Consider the following 21,033-nt stretch of genomic DNA (forward strand, 5'->3'; position numbering starts at 1 on the left):
AGCCCTCTATTTACACATGGGCCGGTCAGTTAAAGAAGAGATGGGTTCTCAGATAAAGACACAAGTAAGAGCTTTCTGCCCTCTCTAGTCATAAACGTGCAGCATGGCAGATATGGAAGCCAGTATCTCGTATCTTAAAAAAAAAAAAAAAAAAGGAAAGAAAAAAATTATACATTTTTCTTCTCCCTCCCCCCCCCCCCCCCCCATTATAGCAGTAATGCATCTGGAAGTTCGAGTTATAATAGCTTCCTGCAACAAACCATTTGACACAAAACAGAACAGCTTCTTAAATGACAGTTACTTCCCCTTAAGGGAACAAAGCATTAAAATGTCATTTCCTGACAAGAATATTAAGTAGTTTATTTAGAAGAAATGAGTTGAAAATAGCTATCAAGAGACATGAACTGAAATTTTGTTTGTTTTTAGCACCCACTTTTCATGTCCATCTTTGTGCACCTAATTTTTTTCTTAAATTAATCCCATTAATTATTAGACATCTGATTAAAAAAATGTTAGCCAATTATACTTTCCCTGAATAATGGCTGAAGTTAAATATCTAACAGTGCGATGCCAAGATGTGAGCTGAGGCAAAAAAGTTTCCATTTGTTGTGAGTTACCACTATTTTTAATGGAACAGAAACAAGAGTGATACAGCTGCACCAGAATTGGCATGTGCAGTCTCCTTGGCTCCAAAAAAGTGAGAAGCTACAATTGCTCCATGCTGCCTTTTCTCCTCCAAATCAATCTAACCTGATAGCAAGCTCCCCCCCACCCCCCCAGTCTGTCCCCATGCTACATTTGTTATATTATCTCCTTGTAGAGGTTCCTTCTCAATTTGAGGACCTCTTGAGTGTCTTTTGCTACCAAGCTAGGCTGATACAGGATGTGATTTAACACGGTCAGGAAGGGCTCCTTCATGTGTCCATCTCCAGATTGTGTACCTTCTGAACAAGTCTTTGTGCTCAGTTAAAGAATGGGTCCAAGTCTTCTTCCATGTTGACATCAGGCACCAGCTGATCTGATACTTCCTTAGCACCATATCCTGAATTTGATACATTAAAATCTGTAGAAAACCATGGATGGTCCAGAATTTCCTGTGAAGTCAGCCTCTCCGATGGCTCCCGACGCAGTATGCTACGTATGAGGCATTTTGCCTTGGGGGATAGAGTTTCTGGAATGTTAAACTGCCCACGACGAATCTTGCTGAAGAGGGAACTAGGCTCTATGTCATGGAAAGGATAGCGTCCAACTAGCATGGTATAAAGCATGACACCTAGACTCCATACATCCGCTGCTTTGCCAGAGTAGCTGCCATTTGTGTTCAAGATCTCTGGACTCACATAGGCTGGGCAGCCATGCTTATCAGAAAGAGAGTCATCATTTCCTCTTAAAATATAAGCATCTTCTAGGCTTTCCAATTTCACTCTAGTCCTGCAGGTGAAAGAAAACAAAAATCACTGAGGTAAGCAAACATCAAAACACAAATTCCTGCCTGTTACAACCAGACATACAGGGAACATTGCCACACATTTACAGAGCTGTAAGATTTCAAATACAGTCATGTCCAGTAAACTCATTAGTAAAGTCTTAAAAAGATAAAAGCAACTGTCATATTCATGTGCTTGGTAGATTTTACATAGACATAGTTTCAAAAAGGAGACGTAAACCTCAAGATGTTTTCTGTGTTGGTTGCACTCTAATGTACCTTAATGTAGGACTTAGGCCCAAATACAAGCCTAGCCCTGACAAGGTTATCTTTACACCTTCACAATAGTGAGCAGTTGCTTGTAATTCCACAAGGTTCAACAGGAATAAAATGATTATTCTGACCCCAAATCATCCCTCTGACCAACCAACATTTTTCTTTATTCCAGCATTAAGGAAGAGCAATTTTAACAGATTTCAGTCTTCCTAAATAGACCTTTCGGCAAGGAGAGATCGGGCGAGCTGCATGCTGCCAGGATTAACAACAAGCTTATCTACCCAGCTGAACCAGAGGAGCTCCTCCCATTGGAACAACAGAAAGGCTAGGAAAGGGCTCGCAGAGAGATGACAGGGATGCCTTATCTAGACTGCAAACTCCTTCTGCCTGCAAAGCACTGTGAACTTGTCATTGTGCTGCAGTAATTATCTCTGCAAGAGAATTTTCTTCCCTGATGAGTATCACACAGGAGCAGAAAATATGATGCAGAGTTGCCTGCCATAGCAGTAGATGAACATAACCTTTCTTTCCTTTTAATCCTCACTGCTGGTATCTGTAACTGTATTTTAAAATCTGTCCCTGTTAAAGGCATCCAAAAGAATTATCAATTAGCCTTTAGAGCATTTGCCAGCAATGGCTGGTTTTGAGAGCAGAATCTCTACAACACAACAGGACTTGTCCAGGGCATCTGGATGGAAGAGGGACCTAGCAGTGGTGCAGGCTTTCTTTTCAACAACTCTGGATCATAATTAAACTTTGGGTATTATCATCCTCATCCCTCAATCTCACCTGGCTGTATGGTCACTCTTAGCCCCGTGTCATGGCCATGTTCCCTTACGACAGACTGGCAGGGACTGAACTTCATCCCAGAAAGCAGTACTCATGTCCCTTGACTAAAGCACATCATTTAACAGTCATTAATAGAGACAAGGAGAGCCCTGTTTGTTAAATGTTTACTGAAGACATTGCTTGGACTTGAGCTGCAAAGACAGCTGGTCCAGCTTTGGCTTAGACTTGGTTCCAAGGCAGCTCAGCACTATCTTCTCTGAAGCAACAGAAGAGCATTCTGCTTCATGGAGTACTCCAGAGGCAGCTGTGCCATAAGCTCTCATAATGACACTTGGACTTTTTCAACAGCTAGAGACATTTACCAGCAGAGGTGAAAGCCCCTTTGGCAACATGCCTCGAATCAGGAAGTCATAAATACAGAATTCAGAATACCTGGCTCCCAAGCATAGTGTGTCAAGGCAGCTCCTTCTCTCCTAAATAGGCCAGTGTTTTCTCCTCCAGTTCGGATGCTGATGGGGTTTGCACAACACACCTGCTTCCTGATTAATTACCCATTGCCAGCCTAACAGCACTTCTCCTGGCTATGGACAACCACCTCATTAGCACTCAAACAATACTTTACAGCAGCAATACCTCACACAGGAAGCTGGCTGCAAGGAGAAACTTAACTACAATTATCAATATCACAGCAATCTCCCTCTGTAAGCAGCTCAGAGGGTCCAAAACAGGAAGGAGAATAACTACAGAACAATTCACGATGCTCAGCTTTAACAAGTTCCTGCACCTGCACAACATAGGAAAAGCAGCGAGAAGAAACGCTCATAAGAAAAAACACCAAAGAGGGCAGAAACCAGAGAGGAGGAAATGAAAAGGAAGGCAAGGACATAAGTTGTGGTTCCATTTGCATTGCCCACCTCAGTTTTTCCATAGAAAAATATGTGTAGCAATAAAATGGTGAGGCCAGCTACTCAAACATGCATTAAGTCACTGAATTGCCAGACAGGAAAGCATCGACTCAATCCCACTAACGGAAGCTGAATACACACACAGGGAGTGGGGCAGAGCATGCGACTTATAATCAGCTTACAGGAGGGAATGCACCCCACACACATGCTCCCCTTCCATCCCAGTGTCAACACTGCAGGGAAACACTGAAACTTTCCCATCCTATTTCACATTTCAGAGAGCAGTTCAATGAGAAGCTTTTATATTACAGAAAATTACTGGAATTCCCTAATATTTCATTTTCTACAATGGATGCAGAACAAAACCTCAAAGAGCAGACTGCCAGGTGCGTTAAAGAAGAAAAAAAAAAAAGAAAAAAAGACCTTTTTCTCCAACAGAAACCATTTTTCGATAATAAACCAGAAGTAGCATACAAAAGCCTTATCCCCTGCCTTGCTTTTCTTTCAAGGTGCTGCAGCTTACAGCACTCAGCACATGCTACAGTGGGTTTTGTTTAAGCAAGCAAATGGAACAACAGCTGGCCCTTATCTGCCTGCTCCTACATAAGCTGTGGCCAAATGAAGCAAATGCTCAAACCAGGTTTTTCATCCTGCTGAGTTGACAGGCTTTGAGGAAACAAAAGGTCCCAAATTAAACAAAACCACAACCAACCTACGGTCCTCCTCCTGACTAGTGCCCAAACCCTCAACAAGTAACACCCTCCTGTATAAGGTACAAGTGCTGAAATGGCTCCTCTACAACAAGGTGATGCTCCAGCGCAACCATGGCATTGGACGTGCCACTCCACACACATACACCTTTCCCCTGCAAACTGCAGGAGATGCATCTCTTGAACATGTACTGCCAGGTATACGGCCTCAGCATGACCTTCTCCCCCTCCCAATTACCACCAAAAGCAACTCAGGTGTTCCCCTCTCTGAGAGCCAGCAGCAGAGCTGGGGAGACCCACTCCAACCCCGTTTTCATCAGTGATGGATGACTTCACATACCTCAGCCTTGCATACAGAACACAGTCTGTGCTAGTGCTACACAGGTGTAAACAGCAAGTCTCACTCTCCTTTTTAGAGTCATGTCACATTTTCTCAAGGAGCAGCCTGGCCCAGAAGCTGCTATTTCCCAGCTCCATCTCTGTGAGAGTTTACAGCTCTCAGTAGGCTTCCCTTCCTCCACATTTTACGCATTGCTAAAAAGCGTGTTTTCTGCAAGCCAGAGAGTTTTTTTGTTCTCTGGGGGGGAAGGAGGAAGGGTGAGTGGATGGGTGGAGGGGAGCAGGGAAGAGGGAAATCTAAATACATAGAAATGCAGAGACATGCTGAATAAGAAGCAGTCTCTCTCTCCCCCACACTCTCTCTCAGAGGAAGCACTGAAATCAAATACCCAGGAAAAAGAATAAAAGCCAACAACAACAAACAGACCCTCAAAATTGCAAGTAGTTTCTGAGAACACAGAACCTCCGCAGCAAAGGGTGGGGAGTGCATCCAACTGCAGAGTAACTGGGCAAGCCTAAATTCAAAACTTGGCAGGCAAGGAGAAAGATTCAAAACAGAACACCGAGATGTGAAATCACAATCAGCTTCAAAGTGCCTCCCATCCCAAAGCAGAAAAAGGACAAACAAAAATCTTTCACTTTTTTAAAAAAAGTCACATTTCTAAAAAACTCTCATTCTGTAAATAATTAACTCACATCAGTCAACTGAAAGACCCACACAAGAAGAAAGAAAAAGAAGCTTCCCAAAAGCATCAGCATTTGAGTTTGACCATTTAAATGGTTGCAACAAAATTAATCCCTAAAGTTCAAATGCAAGCTACTGCCAAAGCCGGATGAGAATCACTTTGTACACATACTGTAGGGCAACAAAGACTTTTGTCAAGGCTTACGTAATTACAGTACATAATTTCAAGTTTTAATGCAGACCCTGAATAAGCACTTGGAAAAAGAGCATTATGCATCTATCAGATCATTGATAAAACACTGCATTAGCCTAATGCATTAAAAAAAAAATACAACCCTGAATCATGGCTATTTAAAAAGGGGAAGCTATTCTGCCTATGAATGCTTTCCCATTACTAGTGAATGAAACCACAGAAGTGCAATCAGAGGGCAGCAGCAGCACTCGGACGGGAAATGCGTCTTTGTCCCCATAGAAACCGTCAGGGAAACCCATGAAAAACAATACCACTCTGAATTTCTTATCAATATGCCATTCACTACTTGACTGCATTCAGACTTTGCTCTTCAGTAATGCAACAAAACCTAATCAATTAAACCTCTTCCAGAAGATTCTTCAATGCAACCTCCTGAGTTAGCACCCATCTCTGGCAGACAGCTTTGCTGCACATCCTACACTTTTTTCAGAGGGATTCGGCTATTCCTCCCAGCAGAGCTTAGGGACTAATGGCAAACTGCTATCCTGCCTTTTGACACTGAAGCCAGGGGCTGTAAGAACCCAGTGTTCACACTTGCTCTCCAAAAGCAAACACAATTTCCATACCAAAATCAGTGGAATTATTCAGAGAGCTCTAAGCTCCTAAAATTGGAGAGGGGGGGGAAAAAAAATAAATCTGGACCATTTAAAGCAGAAATACTGACTGAGAGTTTGGGTGTTTCAGAGGAAAATATCCCACTGCAATGAATAAATAGTGAGCACTAAAGAAGTCCATGCCTGAATCAATGGAAACAGTTGCTTCTATTCTGTCCCCAAAGCCACCTGTAAGGGAGATAACACCTGAACCACAGCTGAGCCACTGCTACCAGTTTGGGAACACTAACAGCACACCAGACACACAGTTTTAGGACAACAGCATACCCCAGACAACAGCCAGATCAGCTGCCTTGGGAAGAGCTGGAAGAAGCCATACTGCTATGGACACTCCAGGCACTGTTATTCAGGCTGGACTAAATGATGACCATGAGATGAGCCAGGTTCCGGCCTCGCACCTCCGGAGAACAACCAATCATCATCCAAAACAACCATCATCAGCATCTGAATTGCCATTCTATTATCATAACTGCAGGCAAACACAAAATGGCTACTCCTAAAGGGAAGAGGTGCCTTGCAGTATTCCCCCTACACAAAAAAATGGAGGCACTCAAGCAATGCTATCTCATATTTCAACATTACCCTGACTGAGGCCAGGAAAACCTTTCCCTAGGTAGAGGCACTCAAGCCATCAACTGCCCAGTAGATCAGGGATTGCTCCTGTGTGGCAAATAATTTACAGGTCATTTAATCAAGGTCAATCACACCATTAGGGTCACAAGGAAGGGAAAAAGAAAAAAAAAAAGAGCAGCTCACCACTGGAAACAGTTATCTTTTCTAATTGATTTTTTAACTAAGGGAACCTCTCCTAAATAATGCAGGAGCAGGCTGCTGTTGCAGATACAGTGAGATGGGGAAGGCGGCTAACGAAACTCTGCAGATGATTTGCAGCTTAGTGCAAAGGCTCGTTCTGAACTCAGAACTACCCGATCTCCTCTGGGGGCATCAAGGCATGCGGGATCAGAGGGGAAATGTTATGCCATCAATTTAAATCCTGCTCCTTTCACCGTAAGATCCTTTCCAGTGCATAACAGCACACAGCCTGGGAATTCACCATGCAACATCCTACACAACTTCAGGGGAAAGAAAAACTAAACACTGCACAAAGGCAAGCAGACAAACTGTCTCTTGCATAATGAAACAGGTTCAAGGATATATTTCTGAAGACTACTGGGACTTACAGGCAGCACAGGTTTACAGGATGAACCCTGTTCCTAAGGGAAGATTCCCTCACTGGTACTTCCTCAGAATGAGGAAGCCTCTAAAAATTACATATCTCCCACCCTTCCTCCAAAGAGATACCACTAGCCCCACACCCCCTTCCTGATCTGCAGGCTTAGGGGCTTTTAACTTGCTTTAAACTACACTTTTTTTCTACAAAATTCCACTTAAATGCTTTGAGATCACCCCCTCGCACACCTCCAGAAAAGGCTGGGTCCCCAAAGACCTCAGCTTTGCAACATTCAAACAGGATTGCTGGGAACAGCCTGTCCTGTATGCCATGTACTGAGTTTCTTTTGTGCCTTTACTGCCTAAGGAGTCAACACGCTCCTCAAAAAGTAGGTAGAAAGAGGTTATGTGTATGTTTGGGTGCAGGTTCCCAAATCCAGTGCAGACCCTTCCACAGAGGGTCATGGTTCCAACACTGTGAGGAGCCCATTATTTTATAAGCACCTGGCTCAGGGCAGCTATATCGCCTCACTTTTATCTTTTTAAGGTCGCATTGAAGGTCAGAGTTAGAAAAGGCTCTGCTGTGAACTGTATGCTGTGTTCACCATCTTTTCTAGTGTTTTCATGCAATGCATGGTGAAGCTCCATAGGAGAAGGAGACCAAAACTTTATTTTGTTAACATACTGCAAGTTGTGAATAAAGCCTTACACTTTCTGAGCCTACAGTAAATGCTCAGCACTTCCAAGATAAAGCAGTGGCATTATTTCACAACCCCACTGGAAACATCTCACTTAGACGTCTGTAAACCTGTCTCCAAGCAATATATATTTACCAAAAAGCAGGTGCTTAAGACTAAACACATCCCAAGGTGGCTCCTGTTTACAATCTCCACCTTTCCTCTCCCTCCCAAGCCTGAAGCAATCTCACAGTGTGGTAATAAGGACAATTAGAAGAAAAGGGAGCAGCAGAATTTCACCATGACAGCTGCCACTAGCTGGGCTCCCTGCCTCCCCTCCTGGCCCCCAGCACAGATGGCCACAGACAACCTCAGTGTCTGCTCAAAAGTCAACGTGGAGTGCTTTGGACCAAGTCTGTGGATGCAGCCTTCAAAAGTACCAGCCGTTGAACTGTTAATGCAAGATGTCTCAAGGGACATCTACTTCCAGGGACTGCAAAGCACCTATCATCAGAGAGCTCAGTACTGTGATAGGCATCTCATGATGGGCACCCAACCATGCCAAACACATCTGGCACCGCAGTCAACACATAACACAGCATTCCACCAGAGGCTCTTCTCAGAAAGCCATCGGTGTGCTGGGGTGGCCAGGCAGATTAAGACAACCTGCAGTAGCACAGCCCAGCCCAAAGGAGGCCCCCGAGCAGGACTCCCCTCCAGCTTCAAGCATGGCACTGGGCTGCACCTCTATGACTATCTATGCCCTCGGGAGAAGACTGAAGCATTTCACAGGCCTGGTGTGATATTTGAGGTCTGCAAAGAGCCTCCCACACACCACTGGGAAGGGTACAGCACACTTAAGAAATCCAAAGTGCACTGCTTCCAGGAACACCAGGACAAAACAGAGACTTAGTAAACAAACCACATGAAGGCAAAAGGGAGCATGAACCCTTCTGTGGAAAACAGTTATGCAACTGCTTCATCCTCTACCCTGACAACAGAGATTTGCTGCCTGTGAAGAAATTTGCCTTCCTCCCCATACTCTAGGAATAATAATTTCTAGGTTGAAATCTGACCTAGACTCTCCACTATTGAAGAATTTACACTCTTTGGTCCTGTAGTCCCATTCAGAGTAATGTGAAGAGGTTAAATGACAAAACAGATGAAGACTGGTTTTATTTCTAAATCTGGTATTTAAAGAGCACTTCTATTTTGTTTGATTTTCTTCCACTTTAGGACACTTTCTAGGACTTGGAAAGCATTAACTTACCTGTTCACCGTGGAATTGTAAGCAAAACAGCATGTTCTAACACCACAGGGAAAAGTAGCTGATAGTATTACAGTTTGATAAATGCTGGGGAGGAAAATTACTACCACAACTATAAGAAAATGAAAGGTCTACTTCAAAAAAGGTTGGTAGATGCATTCTATATTTGTGGGATCAGGTATGTATCATTAGAACTGCAAACAACATAACTAGGTCATCTTAAAGCATCATCCACTCAAAAGTGAGAAACTTCAGAGGAAAAAAAAGAAAAAATCTAAGAGAAGCGAATAAACATGTTGTGCTAAAACAGGCTTTCTAAATTAGTGTATTGTACTGTCTGCATTTCCCTGGTGCAGAGCAAAGAGTGTCAAACTCCATTTATTGAATCCCACCTGCCTCGTATTTACTCAAAGAATACAGGAAAATTACAATATCCAAATACCAAAATTATTTTAATTTTCCCTTCAACAAGTATGATGAACGTGCAAGGTCTTTAAGCTTCAAATATTATGACAGCTAATATTTTAATATAATTAAAGGCTTAAAAATGCACTAAAGAAATTAATAATTCCCTGACAGCAGAAAAGTTCTCGTATTAAGAAAACCACTGAAACAATCAACACAGAAATGCTTGATTTAATTCTGAGATCTTTGAGGTGGCTCTTTCTCAAGCATCTACTATATATCAGACCAATTAACTGCTTTATTGGCTATAAACTATGTATAGTGCTATTTTTAGAACAATCCAAAAAATCTTGTCCGTTTTGCAACATGGCTGTGGGACAAGAGCTAGGAGAAGGGCACAGTCAGTCTGCCCAAGGGCCTACTATAAAGACAGGCTGTACAAGGAAAACTGTAAATATCATTATATAAAACACAGCAAAATAATCATAGGTAAGAGCCCCAGGACAGGGATGGAAGCAGAAAACACAGAAAAACATGTGTTTTATTTAGCTCATCTTCACTCTTTCAGATTCAAGTTTTATTTAGAAGCTAAAGGACCCAATTTTTAAAGTATTCAAGAATCTTATAGGTAAAAGTCTGGTGAGACCCAGCATGGCATTTTCTATATTTTCAGTTCTCTGAAAGTCACTGCCCTCATTTAATGGATGTGCTGCTGCTTGTGAACCCAGTCTTAAAAACATTTCCAGCCATGCTGTAATGTCTTAGAAGTTCTGCTTCATCAAGATCAGCTGCAGATTTAAGGAGCTTAACTCTGAAACTGTAGTACTAGAAGACTGGCCATTTCACCTATAGTTGAGGAATGGAACCACAGACACACCTCCTCCCCAAAACCACAACCTTAACCCTAACTTTCTTTTACACAAAACAAACAAACAAACAAAAAAAAAAACCCACCGAAAAAGACAGAAAGAACTTAGGTGCTTGGTAACAGCACACATCATTTTAATGGCATGCAAATTACCCTACCTTCAAAATTTCTGCAGTTCAGGACTAAAAGAAGCTACAGATAAAGTACCTTGAAACACAGAGAAATTGTTTTTTCTTGTTTCCGCACTATGGATTTTTTTATTTCATTTTAAGTGTTGTTGTATTTACACACATGCTATAGTAAGAGGTAGCACATCATCACAATCTACCTTTGATTTAGCACATCAAGAGAACGTAACTAGTAAGATTAGGATCCCTACTAAATGCTCAGCAGTACCAGGCTCCAACATTACTTTCTTCCACCTTCCTACCTCCCAGTTCATTACAGACATCCCAAGGCACTGCAATTTGCAACATCGAAATAACACGCATTCTTAGCAGTGACCTGAGTAGGAGCACAGAGCACTCATGATGCTGCTAGATCAGGAGCCCGAATCTTTGCAAATCCCAGCTGTAATTTAGATAATAGGAATGGGGCGGAAAGAATTTCAATGCTGTATGCACCCATCTGTGCAAAACTTCAGGAGCTCCGATTTCATTTCAAGCTACCAGGGTATCACTGGGATCAATTGAAAGAGTATGTACTAAGAAATGCTTTAATTGATTTATTTTTAAGCAAATGGAACTGCTTCCTTATATCCTTCACTTTCTCTCTGGCTTCTCCAGTCTGACAGCTCTCAGCTAAGAGCTGAGTATCTTGCTCAAAAAAAATTTAAATAAATAAAAGAAGTGAGTTTTCTATTCATGAGTTGCCTGCATGCTGGACTTCCCATCTTTTCTTCTACAAAAAAAAGCTGTGAGTATTCAAGAAGAAAAAGTTTCAAACCAGTGGGTACTTAAAGCGAACTGCAGGGGGGAAAAAAACAAAAAAAGACACAAAAAACTTCAAGAAACAGGGAAAGAACAACTAAGAAAGAGCTCCGCAACACACAGCAGTGGAGTTCACATATATTTTTCTCAAAACATCGTTTTCACCTCTCTCTTTCCTCCTTGGTTCATTACTGGTGTCAAAGAGAAGAGATCATGCATATCACCATATTCCCAGGTACTGCCACTGATGGCAGCTTCTGAAAGGCAGGCTGTTCAGCACATGGGCATCCTCACCAGAACCAGCAGCCTCAAGTGAATATGAGCTTGGAAGGGTGCAAGCAACACACACCTTTGTGAACCCAGAAGGATCAGGAAGATTTTTCAGCATAAATATAGCATCAGATTGAAAGTGATGACTGATTACAGCCTGATGATCAAAGCATGTGAAAAAAAAAACACAGTCTCTGGTTCTATTTCTATCTCACACTATTTCATCTCTGTTTATTTAGCAGAGGAAGGATTACAATACCACAGTACTTACAAATCAACATTACATCCAGAAGAAAACCACATTGTGATTATCTTAACAATAACCAGCAAGTCCTATCTGACCTTTAAAGTGAATTATTGTATAAGACACTGTTCAAAAGTGAGTAACTGTGATTTTGCAGAGGACAGTTATGTTAAAAACATTCATAAAAGCAAACACTGCTATTATAGTACGCACCACTCTTCTTGGGTGGCTAAAAGATTTGGCCCTGTGCCTCCTGTTGCATTCAGTTCCTAGTGAGCAGCAGGGTAGGAGTTCAAAAGTATTCAGCACAGGCCCATGTCTGCTCCCACTGCACTGCCCTGGATTCACACTGCTTCCACTTGGAGCAGCTTTTCCAAATCCTATCCTTCATGGAAAACCACACAAGTTTATATGTATCCCCAGGAGAGGAAAACAAATAATAAATCCATTTTAACATTAGGACTACCACCTACAACAGAAAACAATCCTTGCCTCAACTATTTTGTGTAAGTTTCCTTCTTATCTGTATCAGAGGTGCTATAATGGTGTTTAATTAATAAACTTTAAGTTGTGAAAGTGCAGTTTACCTCTATTTGCTTTGCATTTCTCTCTGAATGGACATTAAACTAGTTTCACTTTAGGGTTTTTTATTTGAAGAGAAAGAAAGTGTAATCTTATATATTGGCCCATTGCAGAAAACCAAAGAATAGCTTTTTGCTTCATAGAGAATTGCCTGAACTGAATTAAGAAGTGAAAATGTCTTTTATTTTCAGTTTGTAAAGAGATTAAAAGGAGTTTATTTTGCAAAACTCAGCTTATAATAAAATGAAGTAGAGATAAACAGTATAAATGGTTGTCATTTTTATTTTAAGTCCAGGAACTTCTCCTTCCTGACTGAATTGTGTGTTAATTTTTTCTCAGCTCACAGACTTACTGACCCTACAGAAAACTTTTGTGCCTTGGCTGTTGCTTATAACTTTCCCAAAACAGTCCCAAATGGAATCAATAATGCACTGGGTTTTTTTTAACAAAAATCTCAGAACATCCATTTCACTTCAGCAACAGTTTGAACAAGCTTTCAGACAGTTTATAGGATTTAACTAAAAGGGAAAAACATCTCCCAATCCTCTACCAAGGCATGAAGAAGCACAAAGGCAGGCTCTGCCCCTATTTAGTTCATTTTTTTCATAATGGTCATCTTCCATTTAGTCCCACTGTGAAAGCCTGACATTGCTCTGGCAGCGTTTATTACTCTGGTACCTTATGTGGAAGTCGCATGCAAATACATGGACATAACATAAACAGGTAGCAACCAGGAAAAAGACTGGAAGTTTCCACAGGTACAACAACATAGCTATAGCCCAGTATCAGAAAGAGCACTTCAACAGTATGCCTAGAGCTTCCAGCATCATTTATTTCCATGTTTTCCATACTACTTCCCCAAATCATTACCACCCAATTACTGAGAGGAAGGTGTGCAGGGAGGAGATAAAAGGGTAGTTACCCAACTACCACAACAGCTCTGATAATACAAACAAGCACCCACACAGAAAGGCAGTTTTAGTTTTACTGTGATCATATAATATATCAGCCTATTGCCTCAGAAGCAGCCTCTAGACCCTTCCAGGGCAGAAAACAAGAACCTGTCCACAAAGCAGTCACTGGTGGTCCTTCCCTGCAACCTGTGTTAACATTAACCACTTGGCTGTTCTTCCTCTTCGTGCCTCCTTACTGGAATGAGCCATTCCAGTCTACAACCTTTTTTAACATACTGGATCTTCTGCACCTTTCCCCTTTAAACACCAGCAGCATTTACAGTAACAGAGCTCTTACACCAGATATCTATGCAGAGCCTTCCTCAAGCAGGCAGCCGCTCCTTAGGAATGAGGGTGCTCCTCAAGACACAGATGCAAACAGCACTCTATACTTACTTTATTCCAAAGCCAAAGTCAGAAGATAAAATGACACATCCATCCCATGATTGTTTAGTTTCCTCTGCAACTCAAAGTGTAACACCTTCTTGTTGCCATATCATCATTCCTGCCACACAAAGCGCACAGCATCCTGCAAGCCTGAATATCTGACCTCAGGCACCCCCACCTGTAACGTAAGGGAGACTCTCACCTTTCTTCATCCTTGAAAATAAACTTTCGTAGCTTGAGATCTCGCAGTACCAGTCCACCATCATGGCAGTGTGCAACAGCAGAAGCTATTTGATAGAAGAGTTTGGCTGCCTCCTCTTCTTTAAGCTTCTTGCAGGTACGAACAAACGAATGCATGTCCCCATAGCTCCTTTCAAAGAACACATACGCTTTTGTCTCCCCAAGAATTATTTCAGTAATTTGGTTGATATTTTTATGCGCAGGCAGACAAAAACATGGTGCTAATAACTCCTGGTAGCAGCCAATATCAAACACCTGCAGAAACAATGACAGCAAAGCCAGGGTTAGCGACATGAAGGACAGCGAAGTCATGGTACGTCTAATTCTATTAACAGAACCATCTCCAAGTACAATTTATGCTGCTGCTGAAGCTGCACTGATGTAAACAGGATGTCACACACTCACAGCACTGAGGACAAGACAAAACAGACTATACAACCCTACACAGAATATATGTGTAACCTTGATAGGCTAGTCTTCAAAACTCGTAGCAGGAATAGTTTCATTAGCTAATAACCGATCAAATTTAGAATGTAATCTAAATTACGTTGTGAAGACCAGCAACATATAAGGGCAGTAAACATGTTTATCTTCTATTTACCATCCAAATAAACTCAGAGAGGACACAGCCAGTAGCTTTGTACTGAGAGAAGCTGGCGTACTAAATCCACACTGATACACATGCCTCTGTCTTGATTTTATTAACCCGTTAAAGCCTTAAGGATTTTCAAGTTTAAAATATCATCTATTGCTATTCATACTTACTTCCTGCCTTTCTTTCATCTCTGACAAACAGCAGAGTCACTTTCACTTTCAAAGTCTCAGTTTTACAATGGCTGTTTATAAGATCAGAAGGACAACCAGGAAATAGCCTTGCCTGTTGGAGTGCAGACAAATATCCTTCAAAAGGCAAAGACAAAACCACTCTGAACTCCCTGCATTTTAATCAAGTGCACCATTAAAAGCGGAGTGTCCCTCTACTAGTAAGCATCTTATCACTGATCTTATGAATGAGCTGTAAGAATTTAAAAAGCTGCTGGGAAACCCAAATATAAAAAGTTACTATAATCTAGTGGTGATGAATGAATCAGTATTTGAGTCAATTGAGAAATGCCCACATTACAAGAAAGACTTCATTGAGGATAACAGAACTCAGTGTGCTGAAAGAGAATATAACCGAAGTATTGCCTGGAGTGATTTTTATTTTTAATTGTACCTGCTGCAGAGGTACTACAAAGAAAGGGATTAGCATTTCTGCCAGCACAGAAATTCAATTAATATGTAACTTACTCTCAGGTGTTTTATTACTTCGGTAAAAAGAATTTAAGGTAGTAATATGTTATTCTAACTGAATATAAAAATGAAGAACCAGTATAGGTCTCTAACCAACTGGTTTAAGCTGCAATTGTTTTCCTTCTAGTATTTGTATTCCAATAGCAGGTATTTGCATCCTTTACAAGAAGCAAATCTCCCAGCTTTCATTACAGCTTTTATAAGGAATTCAAAACGGAATGAGATACACTTCAATCAAGATTCACCTGAGGCTTCAAAATCTGTCATTTAATGTTTCAGACTACAATCCTAATAAACTACTTCTGCAGAAAAGGACCCAAACTCCAAGAAACTAGGGAAGGACACCCCCTTCTTACACATCTCTTTCTCCGCGCCTCCCCCCCCCCAAACCTGTGCTGCTATACTCCAGCACAGACAAAAGCAACCCCAGTGCAGGCTGCCAAACAGATCCAACACATTTTACGGGAGGTAGATTAGCACTGAGGCATTCTGGTGACATAGTGCATCAGGGAAGCAGAACCAGGGTGGGGAGGGGGTGTTGCTAAGACCCCTGGTCTTTAATTCATTCCATAGAAGAATTCACTGACATCTGGATCTCAAAACTCGTAACTACTACACTGTAAATGAATGGCTCCTCTACAAAGTAGATGCTCTAAAATAAAATCTACATGGGGATGTTCATGTAGCTTGAACCCGAACATCAAAAAAAAAAAAAAAAAGCCTTTCCAAAATTCTAGCAAAAATTACGTTACATTCTGTCATTCTCAGACTGTTAAATAAGTAGGTCTAGGTATATACCAGTACTACGCTTGAAAGTGGGAGATGGGAAGGGCTATCATACTGCTACAGTCTAGAATACCTTTTATAAAGGGCTTCTTTGTATCCCAGCTTTTAAGATCCCTGGCCTCAATTCAGCAGATGTCCAATAAGCTACAGTTTGATTTAGTTGTTGCTGGGAACTGGAAGTGAGAAGTTACCATTGTTTGGATGCCACAGAGCCTTGAAGCAAATAACGGCATCTGTACAGTCAGTGGGTGCAGCCAAATGAATCTTGAGAATCATCAGTATGTGTCTGTTATCCAAACCAGTGTTTCTGCAAGCAATCTCTAAGAGCATCTTCAATAAGACACCAGATAGCAGGTTTCTTAGCTGGAAGGCTACTTGACAAATAGTCGTCATGATACTGAAGGCATATTAAAGCACGCATTATACTGAGTTCAGGACTGACAACTGCATAGTCAAACTAGAAATTCACGCTAAGATCATATTTTGGAGCACAGCTAGAAGTAGTGTCTTGCACATACGGAAAAATTGATACTATTCAGCTGTCAGGATCAGTTCAAAAATGTACAGCTTAAAGGGAAGGAAAAAAAATTAAGTCCACTCTTTGTGAGCTGCAGTTAATACTTGTTCATACTGTCATCAAACAGTTCCTTAATCCTGCAAGCCAAACAGGAAACAAAGAAGAGCATAGCCCCCGCTTTACTATTTGCTATGCAAGTTCACCTATAATTTCATGCAGAGCAGCAGATTTGTGGGATCTGTTTATTCATGAAAAGATGCCAATGTCCTAGAGTGCAGCACTGTACTACTGCACCAAGCAGAGCTTTCATTCTAGAAATTCTCATGTTCTGTTTCAGTTTAGTAACAAAGCATTCAGTTCAGCATGCAATACTGGTCCTCTTGCAAAGTCATGGCCCCCTTTTTCCCCCTGAATAATCACACAAAGTCCTAGGTTGCCTTAACATCAGGTTTTATAACTCAATCACTAAGCATATTTAAACTGAACTCTGAACTCCAATCTTTACGAACAGCAAACAGAAGCAATTATTTTCACTTCCCTATTACAGGCTAGTCTATAACTTCTTATGACTCAAGTATGAGAAAGTATGAAACAGAAATACCATCATTAATCCATGGAATATAAATAAACTGTAATATGTGTACTTTTCTGGTTTGCAGTTAGTTTGACACTAGAAATTTTCCAAAAGCAGCCAAATGGCACAATTCCATATTTTGGGAACAATACAAATAATGCAGCGTGCGTTGCAAGGTTGCAATTTGTTACATAGTTATAAAGAACTACTACTGGGTAGTGCCTCAGTTTGCTAGGTGTAAGTCTGGCTCACTACAGACAATGACAGTCACAATTTAGGAACAAAGGAAAATATTCCCTCAGCCCAAAAAGACAAGAACATCCCTCCACAGATTGTCACACTTATGGGTTTCTTTTTTTTGCCCTACAGCTCACCTTTGACTAGTAGGAGCAAACTGGGAGGAGGCAAGAAAAGGCAAGCAGGCTACAAAGAGTGGGATAGCTTATTTTGCCTGCTCTTCTAAAAACCGTAGGTGTGAAGGTTTTATTCTTGCTCAGTTGTGCAATGGGGGAGGATGCTGTTTGCAAACAACCTCAACGGTGAGGGAGCTCAGGCTGATTAATTCGATGTGGCTTTGGGGTTTTTTTTAATCACTTTCAAGACAAAGCTGACGGCAGTATTTCCCCCTGCTTCTCCATCCTCTTGGATCGCAAAACTCACATGAACAAGTGACAGGAAAAACCGAGGAAGCCAGCAGGTCCCAACACCTTAAAATTCGCTGGGGATTCCCTACTCCATTTTGAAAAGTGAGAGTGGGGAAGATGAGGCTTTTTCCTGACCTGAACTCACGTTAAGACCTACTTAAAAGCACGGCTCTTTCCAGAACATTATCACCCGGGTAAGAGGCAGAACTGGCTCCGGGCCACCGCTATAACGTGGCCATTGTCTAGAGCAAGGGAAAAGTTACAGGATGCGCCTTTAATCCTGCCTCCCTGCCTTTTGTTTCTCAACTGTTTAATAATTGAGCTACACGACCGTGCGCAGCCCTCCTGCAAGACACGGGAAACCAACACGCGACAACAGGCTGACCCGGGGGGGAACAAGGAGGAAAGGAGGAGAGGTATTACCTTGCAAACCAGCTCCTCGCCACTGTGCAGATGTACGGCTCGGAAAACGTGGTCTCCCTCGAGAGGCTCCAACAATAAGTATTTCCCGATGCAAGAAACGCAATGCGACAAGTTCGGGGTCTCCGGCGGGCTCGGCGAGCCTAGATTCGGGCTAAAACTCTGGCTTGGCTCGATGGACCGTATGGACGAGAGCTCCTCGAAATCCTGGGTTTTATTCCGCGGTCTCCCATATCGTGCTATCGTGATAGGGGTTGACCTTTGTATGTTCATGAGTATGGAGAAGACCAGCCGAGACGCTGCACCGGAGCCCTGGCGTGGAGCGCAGTCCCTCGCCCGTCCGGCTGCGGCTGCCTTTGTGTGGCGGGGGGGGAGGGGGGGCGGGAGCGCGGTGGCGGCGGGCGACCAGCCTCAGCGCCGCGTCCTGGGCACAGGGAGAGAGCGCTCAGCCCGCGGCCCTTTGTTCCCGCCGGCGGCCGGGCGCGGAGAGGCGCGGAGCAGCGCGGAGCAGCGCGGCGGGGCAGCGGCGCCCGGTGCTGGGGCAGGGAAGGAAGAGGCGGCAGAGCGGGGCAAGGAGCGGGGCGGCCGGGTCTCAGCCGCCGCGGCTCCCGCGGGGCGCGCAGCACGGGCGAAAACAAAAGGTTAGGTAACGCGCTGCGCGCAGCGGGGAATCGTCCTTTCTCTCTCCTACGGCGAGGTTGAGCCGCGCTGCCACGGCCGGGCTGTAGATGGCGCGGGAACCTCGCCGCTGGCGCCCGCGGCGCTCCAAAAATGCCCCGCGAAATAGCGAGGGAGCATTTAACTTGGAGCGGGCAGCGGCCGGGCCGACAAAAGCGCGCTCGGCGCGGCGGGGGGCTCGGTACAGCCGCGCCGGGGAACGGGACAACGGGGCTTACGCGCACCGCTCCGCGCCGGCGAGAACAAACGTGCTGTCGTGGTCACCTCGACAGAACAAAAAGTGCAACCACGGGGAAAGAGAAGGCACACGCTCACGTTTCCCCAGCACAGCGGGATTTCTGGCTGGGGGCTCGTTGCCTTCGCGGCGTTTAAACGTAGTTCATGCACAAAGAAAAGGAAAACCAGCACGACGAGAAAGGGGCTGGGAGTGCAACAGCGAAAGGCCAAGGGTGCAAAATAAACTGTAATAAATTGTTTAACAAAAAAAAATAAATACAGCGAGCAGGTTTTGTTTGAGCCTTTTTTTTTTCTCTCCTTGGGGTAGGACGGGGGAGGAAAGGGATGGCCGCGCCGCTCCCCTTCAGTAAGGCATCGCCTCCCCCCGCTGTATCAACAACTACTTACGTGGCGGGGACGCTGGCTGCCTCCGTGCCTCGCTGCCGGCCGCCGCACACCCGCACGGTGCCCAGCGCGCAGGCTGACTGCCCCGCCGCCCGGCCCGGCCCCACCGCCCACCGCGCTGCGCCCCGCCCCGCCCCGGCCCGGCCCGGCCCCCACCACCCCCCCCCAAGCAGCCGGCCAAGCTAGGGGTAAACAAGGTGAGGCGTTCTTCCGCAGCGCTGCCGGGCTGTGCTGGGGCTCAGGAGACGGCCCAGTGGGCCGGGGCCCTTGCACCAGGGAGCACCGGTGTGACTCCCGCCGCGGCTCCCCCCGCCGCTCCCCCCGCCAACTGAGCTCCGGCAGGTCCAGCCTCTCGGGGGACTGTCCTTGCGGTGTGAGATGTTAACTAATTAATTGTATTATCATAACAAATTAATAAATAGCAGCCAGGATGATAATGGAGTAAAGGCCCCTAAAAGCAGCGCCCGGGCGCGCGAGCCGGGAGCGGTGTTTTTCTCAATGAAGAAACCGGGTTTTTTTTCCAGGCATCGCGGCTCTCCGCATACTTACGGGAGCTAAAGCTGTCGCTTCCCGGTGCAGTCGGGTGGGAGGAGTTCTCCCGACTCCAGCCTTGTCTTAATCCATCCCAAAATTAAAACGGGGGAAGCGGGGGGGAGAGAACGTAAACCCTTTCGCCCTACGCAGAGAAAGCCATGAATGAGGTCGGGTTGACTCCGCCCAGCACCGCTGCGGTCTGCTGGGGTTTTTCACCCGCCTCCCTTTCATTGTTTAAATAACAGGAGTTTGGGTATATGTTAGAGTTTGATGAGCAGCTCCCTGAAGTAACGAGCCTGCCATTTGTTGCCTAGCTTTTTGTCTGCGGGTTGGCTGTGAACCCCTCTCTGGTAGCCGGGTTCTGTCCCGGACCTGCAGCTCTGGCAGGATGATGGCAAAGGGCTTGCCGGATCTTGGCTCCGTTTTTCCCACATCAACACAGGGGAGGGTCAGAAATGGGAGAAGGGTTGATTTGGGGTAAGGACCTGCAGGTCTGGATGTTGCTTGCTTTGAAGAGGTAGGGAGAAAGAAACATGCTAACAGTGAAACAATCCTGACAGAGAAGACTGTTCTGGAGGTGCCTGTTTTGGAGTAGGGGGAAATACCTCTACCACACGAACAGGCCTCCAAAAAGGCCATAAAGATTCTTCCATCAGGGGCTTGCCTTGACAGGGGAGTCTTCAGAAACAGCTGTGGTGAGGGGCAGTTCTCCCTCCACAGCATTTCACCTGCCTCATCTCTTGTCCTCCACACTAGGAGCTATACATGCTACCTGTTAGTTATAAGAGAAATGCTACTGAGAAAGGATCATTGTAATCTTAAATTTGGCATGGAGAAGAGCCTCAGGCACAGAAGGGGCGTGACCTGGTGGATGTCCCTTGGGTACTGGGGATGGAGGCAGAACCAGAGATCTGCAATGACCTGTAGGATGACCTGCAGACACAGTCATTGCTATTTGTTGTAAGATGAAAAGGTGT

General features: G+C 44.1%; 1 protein-coding gene across 1 annotated transcript; it reads right to left on the reverse strand.

The window, feature by feature from the left end:
- Positions 1-201: 201 nt before the first annotated feature.
- Positions 202-19,630, reverse strand: TRIB2 (tribbles pseudokinase 2). The gene is made up of 4 exons (XM_061351710.1): positions 19,526-19,630; positions 18,227-18,647; positions 13,952-14,244; positions 202-1,431 (listed from the first exon to the last, which is right to left on the reverse strand). The coding sequence occupies exons 2-4, from the start codon at positions 18,494-18,496 to the stop codon at positions 963-965; spliced, it is 1,032 nt and encodes a 343-aa protein (XP_061207694.1). The 5' UTR covers positions 18,497-18,647; positions 19,526-19,630; the 3' UTR covers positions 202-962.
- Positions 19,631-21,033: the final 1,403 nt, after the last annotated feature.

The sequence above is a fragment of the Neopsephotus bourkii genome, unplaced genomic scaffold (genome assembly GCF_033783945.1).
Source record: "Neopsephotus bourkii isolate Nb327-2 ecotype Australia unplaced genomic scaffold, CSIRO-AGI_Nbou_v1 NB_595, whole genome shotgun sequence".
Lineage (NCBI taxonomy): Eukaryota > Metazoa > Chordata > Aves > Psittaciformes > Psittacidae > Neopsephotus > Neopsephotus bourkii.

Excerpts from the sequence above, each read along its gene's own strand:
- TRIB2 (XM_061351710.1), bottom strand. The coding sequence starts at position 18,496 with ATGAACATACAAAGGTCAACCCCTATCACGATAGCACGATATGGGAGA. Across the intron at positions 14,245-18,226 it reads GCGAGGAGCTGGTTTGCAAG|GTGTTTGATATTGGCTGCTA; the intron begins GTAATACCTCTC and ends TTGTTTCTGCAG. Across the intron at positions 1,432-13,951 it reads ATTTTCAAGGATGAAGAAAG|GACTAGAGTGAAATTGGAAA; the intron begins GTGAGAGTCTCC and ends TTTCACCTGCAG.